The sequence below is a fragment of the Seriola lalandi genome, unplaced genomic scaffold, assembly GCF_002814215.2.
Source record: "Seriola lalandi dorsalis isolate HSWRI2012SDOR001 ecotype SW California unplaced genomic scaffold, Sedor1 jcf7180002054972, whole genome shotgun sequence".
NCBI lineage: Eukaryota > Metazoa > Chordata > Actinopteri > Carangiformes > Carangidae > Seriola > Seriola lalandi.
Genome location: NW_019525660.1, coordinates 2,525,729 through 2,542,896, shown reverse-complemented (window position 1 = coordinate 2,542,896; position 17,168 = coordinate 2,525,729). Strand labels below are relative to the sequence as shown.

General features: G+C 41.0%; 1 protein-coding gene across 1 annotated transcript in view; it reads left to right on the top strand.

Annotated features, from left to right (window-relative positions):
• The first annotated feature begins 6,186 nt into the window (after window positions 1-6,186).
• slit3 (slit homolog 3 (Drosophila)) overlaps window positions 6,187-17,168 on the top strand; it is a 242,820-nt gene continuing 231,838 nt past the window's right edge. Inside the window, exon 1 of the mRNA XM_023398070.2 lies at window positions 6,187-6,960. Coding sequence (XP_023253838.1) covers window positions 6,770-6,960 — 191 coding nt within the window. The 5' untranslated portion in view covers window positions 6,187-6,769. The remainder of the gene's footprint in view (window positions 6,961-17,168) is intronic.

Below are 17,168 nucleotides of genomic sequence, written 5' to 3'. Positions count from 1 at the left end.
GGTGCGAGTCATGAACGGTATTTAAGGTGGAAGACCCTTTATTCCATTAAATTTTCACACCATATTCAGTCATTGAAATTAGAGAATTAGAGCATTTTCTTTGGTAAAGTTCATTTACGTGGTGCTTTCAGTATACTTCAACTTTGGTGAACTGGAGAGAACTGGAGAGTCAGAAATGGAGGAAGCTATAAGACGGTCATGCTGTAAAAAAAGATTACGTTTGAATGAATTCAATTCGTAATTTGTTCAAATTAAATGGAAACCAACCCATGTAGAATAATCATAAAGACAGTTACATTTCACAAAGTCAACAAACTACTTTATCCATGATTTTTTCATCTTCACTCAAATTGCTTTCCTACATTATTTCTCAGATTGTTTAGTATAATGATCATCCGTTCAATATGGCTCTCGAGTTTTCTCCATTTTGCATTAGTGGAGAAAAGTGTGTCCTCTCAGGTTTACTGAGAGCACAACGGGCACGCAGTGAGTCTGAAGGACAGTACATTTTATGATTGCCCGTTTTAAGACATGGCCTGTTGCAGTAATAGACTGTGAACTTTGAAATCAAACAGATCATTACAGACCAAATGAATATTCTCTCTCTCAAGCAGTAATTCAAAATTCTAATAAAAAGTGACAGCTTTGCCATAATATGAGTTTTATCACACCATCCAACTCTATATAACCCTGCTCTGATAGAGCAAGAAATGCTCCCTGATAGAGACGCAACACGGGCTGCAGTTAGTCAAAGTCAAGTTAACTTGTTAACTGGTTAGGATGCGCAAAGTTTTCTGCCTGCTGGTGTGATTGGAGACAAAGAGAGAATGATGAAAGGAAAGAAAGATGAGAGATGGGAGAGAGTAAGTGGAAAAGAAGAGAAAAAGAACAGCTGCATTGACAGGAGTTTGTATTTTCCTCTGGCACCTATATTTTCTTTCAATGGGCAACGTGTTTGTGTATGTGTGTTTAACAATTATGCAATTCAATGAAAACAATTTTTCATTTCTACTTTGCGACAACATCATACAGCAACCCTACAATAACGCTCATCTTCATTTAGATATATACTGTGTCAGAGAGGTGTTGATTCAACTGTACGGTCATTTTAGAGGCTGCTGTTTGTGGTGATGCTGAATTATTTTTTCCATCCCCATTTACATCAGTGAGTGTCAGCTAAATAACAGAAACACCTTTCGGTAAAATGCAATACAGTTTAACAGCACCACAAACTACATCCTCCAAAATGACCATAATTCCTAGGGAAACTGAGCTGGCATATATCTTTGTGTGAGAGAGCCTTGGTCAGCGGAGAGGAAATTTTGTGTGACAGCACGATACTAATGTGCGCCTTCTTGCCTCCGTGTGTGTCTATGTGCACGAGTGTGTGAGCAGTGAAGCGTAAAGCTGTTACCCCGGTCACTGGCTCGGCCCTGCACCGCAGAAAGATGCTAATTAGTAGCACACTGTCTCTCAGCTCATAAAAATACAGAGACCAGGACAAGAGAAATAGATAATTATATAGAAAGAAAGATGATAGGACAATGGAGAGGAAAAGTGAAATAAACTGAGAATGTGTTGATGAGAGACACAATGACAGGAAGAGAAAGAGAGGATGTTTGAGACATTTAAAGCGGAGAGAATGGGTTGGAGGGCTGAGAGAGGGGCACCCAAGGGATGGCGGGAGAAAGCGTTGGAGAGAAAGAAGAAGAGAGTGAAAGAGTGGCAGCAGTTATGTGGTGTGAGAAGCTCGGCAGCGGCCAACTCTGCTCACTACACAATTGCTTAATGTCTCATTTTGTAAAGCACTCCGCATGTTTTTGGTTTTTCTGCTTTATTCACTAAAATACAGCAGAGACTCCGGGAGAAAATGCTCAAGAAGGGATCATGAATCAAAGGTCTTGAGCAAAATTTCAAACACTCAACCTCAAAAGTTAATGACATGCATCTTATCCCAATGAGCCCAAACAAAGACCTCAGAGAGTGGTTTCATACACACATAAGCAGTGGTTTGTCTAAGGAAAAAAGATGATCACTACTTGGTTTTGAGTGTTTCAGTGTGCTGTTTCTGTGGTGGTACAGTTTTGTCATTATTTGTTTGCCCAACTCTTCAGAGACGGGACTTTTCCAATTGACCACGTATCTTTTTTTTTAAACATGTCTTCTAACCTCATGGAAGGAACTGTTAGTCACTATTGTCTCAGTTTCAGCCTCTTCCTTGGTGACTTGGACTTGGACTCGAGGTTTAGCGATTTTGTGAGCACCAAAAACATCCCAAAATTACCTTGTATTATCCTATTTGATCCATTAGGGCCAATAAAATTTAAAGTTTAGAGCACCCATACGATAATTTTATCCTCTTCAAATATGATGGTGTGAATGAATTTTCCGTTGCGTGTGGAAAATATAGATATGCAATAGTCCGTGTGTAGATCTTTAGTGCTACAACACAAGATGAAATGACATTAACTCAGAATTAATTCTCTGAAAGTATATACAATACACCATGATTATGGGCGATTAGCCTGTTGAGCAGCTAACCTAATGATGGATTGTCTAATAGTTTGTCCACTCTCTGCTAACAGTCTGACTTTGATGTGTTTGTTCATTCTTTTACAAGTTGAACAACCGATCTCCCCAAAAAATGAGGTGCAACATTTTTTAAAGACATCTGTGAAAACACAAGTCCCAGCCAGAAGAGGAACAGCAAAAGGCAACATATTAAAACCATTACAACATTGTTGTTAGAGTGCTGAAAACCAAAACAGTCTGACTCTTGTGTGTGGCTCTTTTTTTTATGTTGTCTCCTCCACTGTTAACTGCTCCCTCGCTGCTCTAGACTTGTGTCTTTGTCTGTGTGTTGTCTCTCTCCTGTATTCATTTTGTGAATATACAACACATGGGGAAAAAAACAGCAAAAATATTTTCACAAAACCATTATTGTCTTTGTTTTTATATAGATTTAGATGTGATCCTCTGTCCTCATACTTATTCTCTACTCAAGCACATTAATTCCTTTACATCTTATCCTGGAGCTGAATGCTGTTTGGTTGACTCACTGGGGTATGACCTCTTAATCCAGTGTTGACTCACTGTATGTAGCAACTTTCTTTTTTATAATATATCCATAGATAAATAGTTTACATGGGCATACAATAAGGCATGAATAACCATAAACTAAACATCAGTTGGGCACTATGTGAAATTTATTAATACGCACATTGCCATAGGTGTAATTTTACGAGGTTACTGGGAGACTCCCAGCAATTTCACAGCTAAATAATGTGTCTCAACCCTCCTCAAATGTATGAGAGGGAGAATGAGAGAGAGAGAGAGACTGCAGTGGTTCACGAGTCAAATTCATAAACAACAATACAGCAGACAAGTAAGTAACTTTTGGAAACTTAACATTTAGAAAAATGATATGATAAAATGATTGTTGGCTTTTTACGTGCTAGCTAGCCAACAGTCAGCTAGCTAATGTCTAGCTAATCTCACTCAAACTGCTACTGTTAGTAACTAATGATAGCAAAGAACCAAAGCAGCAAGGTAAAGTTACTTGTTCCTCATTTCACCATAATAGTACACAAGTGTTGGAGTTAACACCCTTTTAAGCTTAAGTTTAATGTTGTGATTTGTTGACGTTATAGTTGCTAGATGTTTCACGTTAGCTTCAGGTATACGTTAACTTCGCAAGCCTTGGGGCTGTTGGACCACAACAGCATACAACATAAATCTTTCAACAAAATACATCAGTAAGACATCTTCTTTAATGTTTTAGTGGTGTTTAAATGGGACTGGGAGGAGGACACACCAGTTGTTAGTGTTCTGTAGCATTTGTTTTGTAGAGGCTAGCTGGTATCCTTAGGTCTGCCATATTTGTTTGCCCTTGATAGGAAGTGTGTGTGTGTCTACATACTTTAGCTCATTGTTGGATAGCCCTAGCCAGAAGCATGCTTTGAAAATATTGCTACCCATGTAAATTGTTTGTGTTTTAAATCACACTTTTGGCAATACAATACAAAGGGGTGATTCCGTGAATATATATAGTATGCCATGGTAGCCATTAGCCACTTAGCACTACCTGGCTTATTCCAAATGCCAATACTTTCAATTTGGACCTTTTGGTGGTTCTTTGCTACTCCCTTACATGTAAGGTTTTTAACAGTGATGCTCAACAAGATCCAAGTGCATGCAGCTGAAATGGGTTTTCTCTACAGACAGGCCAGACTTACTCTCCTTGACAGGCTGCTCTCCCCTTTGTCTCGCTGGGCTCAGCCAGCAGGGAGGAAACCTCGGGGTAGTCCCAGGAAACTCTGGAGGGATTTAATTTTCCCCCCATGCCAGAGGGCATCTGGGGATCCCAAGAGGAGCTAGAGTTAAAGACCTGTGTTGCTCTGCTTGCACTGCTGCTGCCACAGATCTGACATGAAACTACAAATATTTTCAAAGCAGCTTAATCTTTTTCTGTCCCTTCAATAGTAAAGGGCACTGTGTGAGGGAGTTTCAATATGCCAAAGGAGAGAAAAAATTGGGGGGGTTTAATGCATATCTAAAAAGAGAACGCTCATACATTTCTCTGAAGCTTTATACACATGAGACACACTGACACAAATGGTTAAATTAGACAGTTCAGTCTGCGTATGTTTATAACAAACACCTACTTTTATTGTGTAAATGAGAAGATATAATTGAATTGACTGATGGCAGACAGTTCAGTCTCTCAAGACTTGAACTCACATAAATTCTAGTTTAACTGGAAAAAAATAGACATCAAACATGGTGCTGTGATAACTAATAATTGATATTTTTCTATTATTATTCCTCCTCAGAAACCACCATCAATGTGTGTGTGTTTGAGTAAGGCAGTGAACCAGCGGCACAGACACTAAGACTGGCAACTGACAGCTATGAATATGCACTGACTGACCAACTTTACTGTATCAGACCTTGTTTACATGAATAAAGAGCGAAAGACAAAATAATAATAAACAGATAACAACAATAAAGACAGTAGGCAAGGGACAGTGTTTCATAAAAAGTCCAATAAATTTATTTACAACAGCATTTTTTTCATAAACAATTAAATATTAAACTTGCCAAAAGTCGGCCTGGTGGGTCTCCAGATGACAGTGAAAATGATGTTTTAATTAGCCTGCGTCCCAGAATGACACTGAGTTACTCAGTGTGGGTTCTACGCATTACAATATTTAAGGACTTTCCACTGTTCATTACAGACCGAGACACTGCTGAAGGGGAAAGCTTTTTCAATTTTTTTGACATTTGCAGGAAAACTCCCCAAGTGAATTGAATTAATTTAGAGAACACTGACTTAATGAGAAGTGAAATCATTTTATTACTGTAACTGCAAAATGTTGAGTCTCTGCTCATTTTAGTTTGTGAAAGTTTTTCCCTTCTGCCAATAGAGGGCAGCAGCTACAATGCAACATACAGAGGAGCATCAAGGATCTGCACTGAAAGGCTTCACTCCTGTACTGTTGTTCTACACTGGAAGGAATAGGGAGATCAAGAGCAGTTTGAGGTAAAGTTTCTACGAAAGTTTGTATGGTAATGAGACCCCATCAGTCATCTTTATGTTTTGCTTTTATGAATTAAAATGTTTGATGTTGGCTTTATTCATAGTGGACTTCATGACATTTGCCACAATAATATTTTGCTTTGACAAACTGACTGATCTCTCAGACAGCATTTTTGTGTCATCTGCTGGCTGGTAAAGCATTAGTCAATGAGGCTGGCATACAGAGACTCCCCGAGTACACATGCATTAGGGTATTTGGAGAGATGGCTCAAAAAAGACACTGCTCAAAACCTATATATAATCACAAAGCAGATCATTAAGATGATAAATGAGTAATGATAAAAGAGGAAGAGTCGCTGGGAAAATGAGTTAAACTATGTACCCTGCTGCCATGGACTGAAGGTTTGGTGTTTTATTCTTGTGTGTGGGAAAATAGCCCAGTTTTTACAGAATGCTTCTGCTGGGGAGATAAGGGACAAGTGAAAGTTTGTAGAGCTCTCTTACTCTATTTTCTGGTGACATCAACAGAGAGAGAGAGAGAGAGAGAGAGAGAGAGAGAGAGAGAGCGAAGGACAGGGTGAGGGAGGGAGGTAGAGAGAGAGGGAGAGAGAGGATTTGGGGGGAAACCTAAGTACAAATCTGTCTGCCTCTCTCACAACCTCCAGGCGTACCAGTCTGTGTTGCGCCTCTGCTCTCTCAACTTTTTTTTTTTCTGATCACAACTCCTCTGCAACTCTCACTTTTTAGTCCCTGGCAGCGGAGGGATGTTCCCAGGAAGGAGGTTACACCCCAGCTGAACATTTTCACCTTGGAAAGTTTAGGAGTCAGGCGGATAACTTATTCTCGGAGAGATTGTGAATGGGGAGCATTTGGGGAGACTTTTACGCATCCAGTTGAGTGACGCGCGGTTAGATGTTTTAAAAGAAAACTTTGTCTTTGCAAGTGTCACATCCACATCCTCATTTCCTTTCTTTTCTTCAATGGCAAGGGAGCGTTTTAAGGAGATTCCGACTGATCGAGTCTCTCGAGAGAAACTTTAGTAAACTTCTGCTAACATCGGACTTTTTTTATTTCGGCTTCCATCACTTCACTTTTTTTTTTTTTCTTAAATCGAGCACTTAGTCAAACGACCTCTTTTGACCTTTTTCGGGATCCTTACTTCCACAACGTCTACTTCCCCCCCGCGGATATTCAATTAACTTCGGTTTGGAAGTAATTTCAGTGGATATCATGCCTCCGACCAGGTCGGAGAGGCGAGCTGCGCTCTGCCGGGTTTGGGCTCTGGTTGTCGCGCTGCTGGTGTGTGTTGCTTCGGTGACTGGATGCCCACACAAGTGCAGCTGCTCCGGGTCGCATGTGGACTGCCAGGGTTTGGGTTTGAAGACTGTGCCGAAGGGAATACCGAGGAATGCCGAGCGTCTGTAAGTGCGATTTCATTACATTATAAGCAGATCAACTTCAACTCTCGCCATTGTGCTGAAACATCAGTATAAACTTCCCTGTGACCTTAAGATGCCCCGTTTCTCTCTCTCTGCTACTCGCATGTTCCTCTAATATCCCTACAATTATTACAGTGAATTTAGTGCAGTATAGGCTACATGTAAAACCTAACATGCATGGAAACTTTTTTTTTTGTCAGAGATTAATTTTTAGAAGTCCTGGAGATTAAAGTGCCTGAAATCAATACAGACTGGACATATCTAACTTATTTTAGGAATATCTCATTGGAAACTTTTTTTAAACCCTCCAACCACCTGCCCATTAGCGTGACTTAATGCATAGATGTACCGTTTAGTTGTGAATGAAAGCTACTATGATTGCATCCCCATCAGGCTACTACCCAGTGATTAAATTGAAAGGCATTTCAACTGTGACCTGCAGTCAGTGATCATTATACAGCAAACAGCCCTTTTTATTTTAAGAGCAATATTCCTCAGTGGCTGTATTCTACTGTCCTATTAGTTAACTTGGGCTTGAAACTTTTATCATTTATATTCCCAGGAATTAGAAAAAAACATTTTTTGCTAAACTTTTTGACAGAAGCTGATATGGTGAATTTAGCTTGGATAAGGTGTGTGAAGGATTTTCAGAAGCAGTTCAGCCCAATAAGGATGATAAATTGGAAAATAATGCACCATTACTATTATTACCTGTATGCTTGTGTAAAACAAGAGGGAACTTCCAGGGAAGAGTTAGAAGTGTACCTCCTTGCTGAAAGCAGCCACTTTGGTTATGCACTGAAAAGATGAAACTGCACTAAAAATTCACCAGTGACCCCAGTGAATGGAGGCGGTTAAGAATACGGTCCCGAAGCAGTGACTATTTAACTAGGCATTCACTTCTGCTCTCCCTTTGCATTAAGACTTTCCAAAGCTATTTGCCCTTATCACAGGTCGCTGAAGTTGGATGAATGATTTTACTACGTAAAGAATTATTTTCAGTCCTTTTTTTGAACCTGGTGACAGTTGGTCTTAAATTATATTCATTCCTAAGGCAGAGACGGACCTCTGACAGACGCTGCAGCCACCTCTTGCCCATTCTTGACACGTATACACCCCCGTAGCCACACACATGCACTCAGAAACACACACCTATGCTGTTAAGGTATGGAAGCGATTATGCATGATAACGGAGCAGCCAAAAGCCCCGCAGGGGATCAACAACAGACCTAGCCCTGAGACAACAAACACAATCAGTAGGCTGCACAGGGAAGTGGGGGGCCGTGTTTGTGGATGTGTGTGTGTGTGTGTGGATGTGGGGGGTACTGCTGGATATGATTTTCATGCATGTGTGCATTTTCACTTTTGTTTGCATGTTTATGTTTGTGTTTCTGCATGTTTGCGCATGCTTGCGTGATTGTGTTTCTTGCGTGGTTAAGTGTTAGTGTGAACAACGAACCCCATACTTCTTCCATCCCACTGGGCTTTTATGACCTCCCAGGACCTGTTGGCTTTTACGTAGCAATCCCCAGAAGACATTTACACCCAGGGAAAATAAATAATTAGAGCAGGCTGCGATGGGGAGGTGGGATAAGGGGGTCCCCTGCTTCTCGCTGGGGTCCCCGGGGTGGAATATTTGGGGTAGCAGTGCCCCTCCCACTGCCTTCACTCTAGAAACTATGTGTTTATGTTTCCCTGATTTATCCAGGTCAGTGTTTCAGCTGTGACTTTGGCCAAGAGCTGCTCTTTCCCTCCCTCTTTCTCTCCCTCTCTGCCTGCTTTCATCTCTCTTTCTCTCTGCAGATATATTTTAGGGAGTCTGAGATGGGAATCATTAAAATGGATGAGATTCCAGCTCTAAAGGTTACGGCAGATGGGAAACTTTTTAGGAAAGAGAGATGAGCATTATTACCGTGAGCAGGGATTTGGGTTCGACGGCTGGAATAAAGTCCATGTGGACAACAGATTCTAGTAACTAAAGTGCCAAGTTTGTTACACTATGAGTGAAAAATGGTAAGCTGCATCAAAGTAAAGTGTCCAAAGTCGTTATATCAAAAGTTTAGAATTCATGAAGCTCCAATGTGACAAAATTTGTTTTCATGATCTTTTAAAAAAAACTACTTTTGTTACAGATTTGCATGATCAATTATTCTATTTGACTGACTAAAATTGACCATATTTTCAACCATACACTATATGTAGTGGCCAAACATAAAAAGCAGATGGAAAGCACTGTAATGAGGCTAAATAATGTCTGAAAATGTTCAAGAAAATCAGAATTTGTTTGCTACTGCCAGCTGATGTCATGCTAATGGTTAATCTGACATTTGTTATGACACTGTCAATGTCAGGGTACAACTTAGCTGTTCATGGCAACAAAAACTGGCAATCGACATTCAAATTAGAGTCACAAATATATTCAAATTTACTGAATCTGTTATTTCAGAAGTTTCCTGGCAGCGGGATGTTCCTAGCATTCAAAGGCAATGCAAAGTCGCAATGTTGAGGTAACTGGCTGGACACTGGTATGCATCAATTTGGCCCGTGAAACAGTGCATAAGGACACATGGGCTTAAAAGAACACGCCAGTGAAAACCTATGTTTTCAGTATCAATTGCTCACACATTGAAAGCTTGAAAGATGAAGAAAGGTTTATAGCTTTCTACTTCATGGACATTTTAATCTGCTCAGATTCATAACAGTTACTATGGATTCCAATGATAACCCAAAGAACCCAATAAGAAAATCACTATTGTACCATAATTACCACTCTGCTGTTAGTCTCTAGGATCACTATGTTCCAAAGACTCAAGTTTTGGCCAAAAATATTGCAAAATACACAGTTTTCTGTTGTGGTTAGTTGTTAAACTTTGTCACATTCAGCTCTGCTTGCTTATGTTGATTGCGAATGGAAAACTGGACTGGACGCTGATGTGTTTTTCATTCTCTTAGCACTGTGAAGAATTCTAATGATGATCGACCTTGCATTTCTGTTCAGGCTTTGCTGCGTAGTTGTGTCTCACGCTGAAACATTGGTAGTTTTACAAACTCAAATGCCAGAAGTTTCTTTCAAGACTTTTGCATAAATTTTCAAACGATCACACGAGGAGAAATCCATAGAGAAGAGGAGATACAGTAGTCTCACCACGCCAGAATGCAATGCAACAAGACCACAAGACATGTGGTGTTTGAGTAAGGGGACAAGACTTTGCCTTATCTTGAGTGGAAAATCTTTTTCGGCTACTACTCTGCTTCTCCCTTTATCACTCTCGAGCCACATGTACCGAATCAGACAAATTCAGACAGACTCTATGGAGGATACTGAAAACAAATGTAGGGAATCACTGTTAAATGAGTATGCACATGACACAGGTCAAGGGAAATTGGGTACAGCAATAAAATAAAGTACAAGGCTTCATGCTTAAATAACTTAAGGATACACTGAAAACATATACATTTTTCCTTTTAAAAGACCACCGCTCCTTGGATGGAAGGAAATCAGTCACGTTGGAAAATGACTGGCACTGTAAAGCGTGAAAACCAGCCAGCATGCTTCTTTAAACTTTAGAGCTAGTGCCTATTACACACAGTATATAACTTGAATCCAGTTCACTTCTGCTACATTTGGAGGTAAAGGGTGTGCTTGATATTCAGAGCCAGAGTCCACCTGTCATAACTACAGAATGAATCTCTTTTTAAAACACCCTTTTCTTCACTATTGTAAACAGAGCATTTGGAAAGGTTAACGAGAGAAAAACAGTGGTGGCCTCAACTGTTCACACACACACACACACACACACACACACACACACACACACACACACACACACACACAGACACACACACCAAGGCAGCCTCGCAGATTACCTCAGGCCAGTCAATTCTGTAATGCCCTCCTTGGGAAGCCACTCGAGACCTCATTTGCATCTAATTTGAGTGGAGGGTTTTGGGGGGAGGCTTAACAGGCTTAACGAGGCCGGGTAAAATGAATTGGAAAAAAGGAACGGCTTTTCTCTCCCGGGTCCAATTCACACCTGCCCTACAGGGAACACATAGACACACACGCATACACACACAGACAGACACGCACACTCACACACCCTCAAATGTTGATTTTTAGAGCTGCAAATTCCAAACTGTTGCCCCAGCTGCTGTGAAATGTGGAGAAATTGAATGCTGTGAACTCTAGAGTGGGCCTTCAACTGGTTGAGCTGCAATCAGGAAATTTGTGTGTGTGTGTGTCTGCACGTATGTGTGTGTGACAATATTCTTTTTTGAAATGTACTTGTATTAGCGTGAGTTAGCTCTATCAAACTTATATATGATCGCATCTTTATATATGTGTGCTGTCAAACTGAGCATGTGTGATGTTGATGTCTGTGTTTGTAGTTGAATGAGTTCACTGTTGGAAACGGCAAGCTTCCAGAGCCAACTTTACACAATTTAATTCAGATTTTAACTGCCTATTTCTCCGTTCCCTCGCTAACGGCACTTTGAGGAAGTTTTGGCAAGTTTTTTACGAGCAACACCTTCTCTGCTTTCTCTAGCCTCGTCTAGCTTTTTCTTTGTTTTTCTTTTTCCCCTCCCAACTCTTCATCTTTCCTACATCTCTAGCTTTCTCCCCATCCCTCCACCTTCTTTCTGCAGTCTTTCCCTCTCTCCATTGCCTCCTCCCTCACCGCTCATTCTCTGACCTCCACCTCCCCTTCAACACACACACACCTTCAGTTTGCCAGCAGCATCTCTCCAGTAGAGTTTTCACAGCTCCCATTTCCCCACAGCGTGCCAACCTACCATGGTGCGCGCAACTGTAGGATCCTGCCACTGTGTGTGTGTGTGTGTGTGTGTGTGTATACGTACAAGCATCAGTGAGTGTGTGTGTGTTCCTGTGTGTAGAATGGACACACAAGTTCCAGCCTCTGCTTCTGGCTCTTATCAAAGCTTGGTGTTGATTGGTCAATGGACGCTGAACCACCACACCCTCAGCTATGGAACGGCATTCCATGGTGGGACTGGAATCTGTGTGTGTGTGTGTGTGTGTGTGTGTGTGTGTGTGTGTGTGTGTGTGTGTGTGTGTGTGTGTGTGCTAACCTCTGCATGTGTCAGACAAGCTCATATTTGCCGACATAGTTCCCATCCCCTAAATTTAGAATAATTCGATTGGATCAAGAACAATCTTTTGCCACACCCAAGAAGTCTGAGAAGTCAAAGATGAATTCCAACTGTTTAGATAATTCCCATGAATCTCTGCTAACCAAGTTGTGTTGGTCCTTCACCAACATTTGTGGAAACCAGGGAGCTAATTAGTGATGTACTTTGTTTGTGCAGCATTTCTGTAGTTATGTGGTACTTTGAGGAAAGCTTCGGTCAGCACACATGCTTTGGTAACTGTTGAATAAAGGCCATCATTCAATGAAGAGTGTTCTTTACTGTTATCGTGGGTATGATGGTGATGTAATACATCTGAGGAGCAGCTGAGTGTTATTGCTATAGCAGACGAGTCTAAACTAATATGTAAAAACCACAATAAGCTCGCTGTTCTCAAACGGCCTCTTTATGTCACGCCTATCTTCTGTGGCCATCTTGTGGTCACAATTTTGTGCCATTCCAACTATGTTTGGGTCAGTTATGGTGTGCCAAATGGTACAAGTGAGGGTAACCGATATTTAGGCTCCAGTTCTAGGTCAGTGGGTGATCTTCTCTTCCCCAAGTTTCCCCAGTGTGTGGGCAGTTGACCTTTCTTTATAATGACTCTCAGGCTGCCAAAGAGGCAGCCAGCTGGCACCGACAGTGGGCACTGCCCTTCTGGGAAATGAAGCAAGCTGGATGCTACATTAAAACATACATAGTCACACATACTGTATTCACATGGCACACACAAATATGGGCGAAGAGGTTCACACACTCGCTGCCATACATATGGAAAATCAGGCACATGTATACAGACATATGATTGCACACTATGCACTACTATAAAACTATGCATGAATGTACACCCTCACTGACATAACACATTCTTATCCCTAACCATTACAACTATGCCGAACCCCAACCAAACCTAATGGTAAACTTTACCCTTAAAGAGAAAAATATTTTTTTTACAACTTGAGTCTTATTGGTGTAGTTTTGGCCATTGCTTCTATCTATAGTACTGATTACATTTACACATTCCATTACATTGCACCGAGGTAATCGCTGCAATCTGGGAACATTGCTCGTGGAAACAAAAAGAAATGAGTGATCAGATGATTGGACAGGTTGTAAACAAGCCAACAGTGAACCTGATTATCTAAAACACTTTATTTGGACGATAAACCGGACGTGAGCACACCTGAAATCTATCTTTGCATGGAAATTGTGTCTGCATAAGTACTGAAAATATGTTAGGTCAAAGTTGGACCACAAAGAAGGTCTCTTAACTGTGATGGATGTTTGCAGCGAACACTTTAGGTGATTATTTCACAGTTTGCCTTCATTTCCTTTTCAAAGTAAATTTTGCTAACCTCAGGGTTGGTATTATTGTCTGTTGCTTGCAGTCTTTGCTTTTCTTAGCACGCTACAAGAACTCAGCAATTACCGTGGTGTGTAGAGTGTTATCATTACAGATAGAAATGATGATTTGATGGCTGAAACTACTAAAATCAATCAAACCTTTTGAAGTAGTAAGCTCCAGAAAAAATGTCCCCACTCTCCAAAGATATCTGAACTCCAAAGGTTTAAAAACGAGTTGTCACAAAGTGAGTTCAAGAACACACACACACACACACACACACACACACACACACACACACACACACACACACACACACACACGAAAAAGGGTACAGTCATATTCTGAATTAAAACGTATATACATGCATGGAAGCACATAGGAGAATTTACGCATGCAGCCACACACTTACAGCACACACTCATCATTAAGCAAGCACAGGCTCACATACACATACACACAGTAAACTCTCATGCTTTCACTGGATTAAACATGCAATTGGTTGTAGATGGAAACTTCGACGTATAACGAGAGAGAGAGAGTCTGTGACACATAGAAACTACCCCGAGTCACGAATGACCTTCTGTGCCTTTCTGCTGAAACAGAAGCCATCAGACCGGAGGACTTCAGAGTGTATGTCATAGCAAAACGCCACTCTGGGTTTGTGTGCATGAGTGTGTGTGTGTGTGTGTGTGTGTGTGTGTGTGTGTGCGCGTGTGCGCAATATGCTTGCAGTCGTTTGATGTTAACAAGCTATGCCACTGTTTTGTTAGGCCACTGTCACCAAAGCAACACATTATATCCCTACTGCTGGGATTTTCTGCTCTCAGTGTGTGTTTCTGTGTGTACCCCTGCACTATGTGTGTGTGTGTGTGTGTGTGTGTGTGTGTGTATACGTATTTGTGTTTATCTGCGTGCATGTGGCAGTGCATGCAGCATGTGTGTACTACAGTATGAGAGTGTTATTTACACCATAATTGTCCCTTTTCAGTCCAGTGTTCTGCTGAGCTCAATGTGACAGACTGTTTATGTTAGGCTGGAGGCTTATGGAGGAACTGGTCACTGCACTGTGTATGTGTGTGTCTCTCCATCTCTCTGTCTCTCTCGAGCACTTTCTCTATCATTAACTTTCTCTCTCAGTCTCCCATTCCTCTTAACCTCTCTCATTCTCTTACCCTCTCGTTCACTCACTCTCGTTTTTTTCTGACCTGGCCTCTGTTGAGGAAGCAGCAGGCCCTGTTCTTGTCAAGTGGCCTCTCAGTGGCCAAATTACCCATCCACCCCCACCCCACCCTATTCACTTACAGTACAGCAGTAGTAAATCTCAACAAAAGCAATGCAGCCCTATAAACTCGAGCAAAGCAAAGAACTAACCAAATACAGCACTGGTTTACAGCCTTTTTGGCTTGTGACTGGGAGGGATGCTAGCAGACGATTCCCTAATGTGGTCAAGCCTGCGTTAACAGCAACACCAAACTATGAATTTCCTCAGGTTGAGTGGCATTAACATTGAATAGAGGCTACGAAGGGGAGAGGGGTAAATTGTGACAGACAGAAAACAAAGCATTAGATGACGAAAACACTTAGAGAGAGGAGACGCATCACTCCCCGGATTTCAACAGAATCCAATCAGTCTGGGAAACTGAATGTGAAAGATGCATTAACAAGTAATTTAAAACTCACAAGTAATTTAAAAGACGTAAGCAGGCGAAGAATGAGAATATATAGAAGGATGAAGATGGATTTAGTGCTAAGATATAGACAGATGAGAAGGTAAAACAGATCTACGCAGGGTGAAAAAGGGAAAAAAAATAAGTGAGGTAGAAAGTCGGACAGAATGGGAACAAAACAGAGCCATGCTGGCAAAGTTAAAGACGAGAAGTAAAGTGCAGATGAGACAGAGGTAGCTGTATTGTGCGTCATTCAGAAAGGATTCCCCTTCATGGAGAGAAAATGACTGTCCTTCTTTCCGCTCTAGGGAAAATCTTGACTAACGGCTCCTTTATCATCAATGTCTCTGTTCCTCTTTGTCGCTCCTCATGCCTTTCATCTCTATTTTTGGGAAAGAAGTTCCCCTACCTTTTTGTTTAGTTCCTTTTGGCATTTGTTAGCATTCTGGACATTGCAAATGGCGCCAATGAGCCAGTAGCTTATTTGTTCAAACAGAGAAATATTTCTACCCATAGAGACAAATGTGTGGTGAGGAACACTGGCCAGATAAAATGTGAAATGTCAAGTGTCAGAATGGTTCTGAGAAGCACGCAGAGCCTACACGAGTAACAATCTCCAACAGTGGGGTCACTGTCTTGCTGTAGCGACGGTAAACACCCATCACACCAGCCGGATCTCTGTCTTCTAAACACATTTCCTTAAGTGGTGTTAGCAAATGCTTGCTTTTGCTGCGATGGCTGATGTGAATGTGACTACATGCTCATCAAACAGGTGGCATATATTCAAGCTTCAATAACTTGAGTACTTTTAATGGAATACATTGAATTACTGCCAAGGTTTAATCAGATTATGTATATTTGTGTAGAAAACAAGAAGAAAAGGAGTCGAGGAAGAGAACATCAGAGATACAGATAGAGCAAAACAAACCCAGTTAACACATAAACCAACCAGCTGTTTGAAAATGGCTTTGAAAAAAAAAAAAAAAACCCACTTTGCTGTTTGCAAAGCTGTTTTCATGTGTCTCTGCCTGCTTGTTCTCATTTGTGCACATGCTCTCACTGTGGCTGCAGTTTGGCTAAATTAAGTCCATAAGTCCCCTTGGGTTTGCCCATCTGATTGTCTCAAATAAACTATAGTCACACAAACCTGATGGTCACATACTGAACCCTTTTATTTATGTATGTTTGGCCCTGTACAAAGTATTGGTATGAGCCTTTTACATATCCTGTCATGTTTAATTTTAAAAAGGGACATGACCCTGGTGTCCTCAGAGGTCTGGACCTCTTGTGAGAGTGTGTCTGTAGGCCTACTCGCTTGTTCTCGTGTGTTCACATGCCATTTGCGTGTGTGTGTGTGTATGATGTGAATGACCAAAATCTCCTAGTGATGATTGCTTTGTATCCCAGAGAGCAGTACTGTAATAGGAGAGAGTTCACTACCTATTAGCATCACTGTGACAAAGATTCAAAACAACATTAAACGGTCGCACAGGAGACCAAATGTTCCACAAAGCCCCCAAATTTTCCAAAACTTGTAGACTCTTGTAGACAATATATGGTCTGCAAACAGAGGCTGAACATGTCATTCTTTTGAATGCTTTCCATGATTACGTCTTACGGGTTTTAGAATTTATGTTGTACATGTTACAGTAATAGAGAACATGCAGTTCTGTGTTCTGCTTCACTCAGTCAATGTTCCTTCCTGAGTTCTTCATAGAAAGTTTAATGCTTAAATATGCAAACAAGACGTTTACATTCAGTTAATACGTTTAATATACGTGCTCTGTCACCAGCATTTGGCTTCATTTGAAAATTTTTCTTCTTTAGCAACAACTAGTGGCACAGCTCCAGACTGACATTAACTGTGTTCGGATTGTCCACTTATTTACATGCCTATATGAAAAAGACAGGTGTAACCATGGTAACAATATACAAAAAAAAAGATGATAGCTGTAGCCTCAAAGATTAGAAGATATTAAAATGACAAATACATGACAAAAATGAGAAGGAAGCTTCACTGACTAAACTTG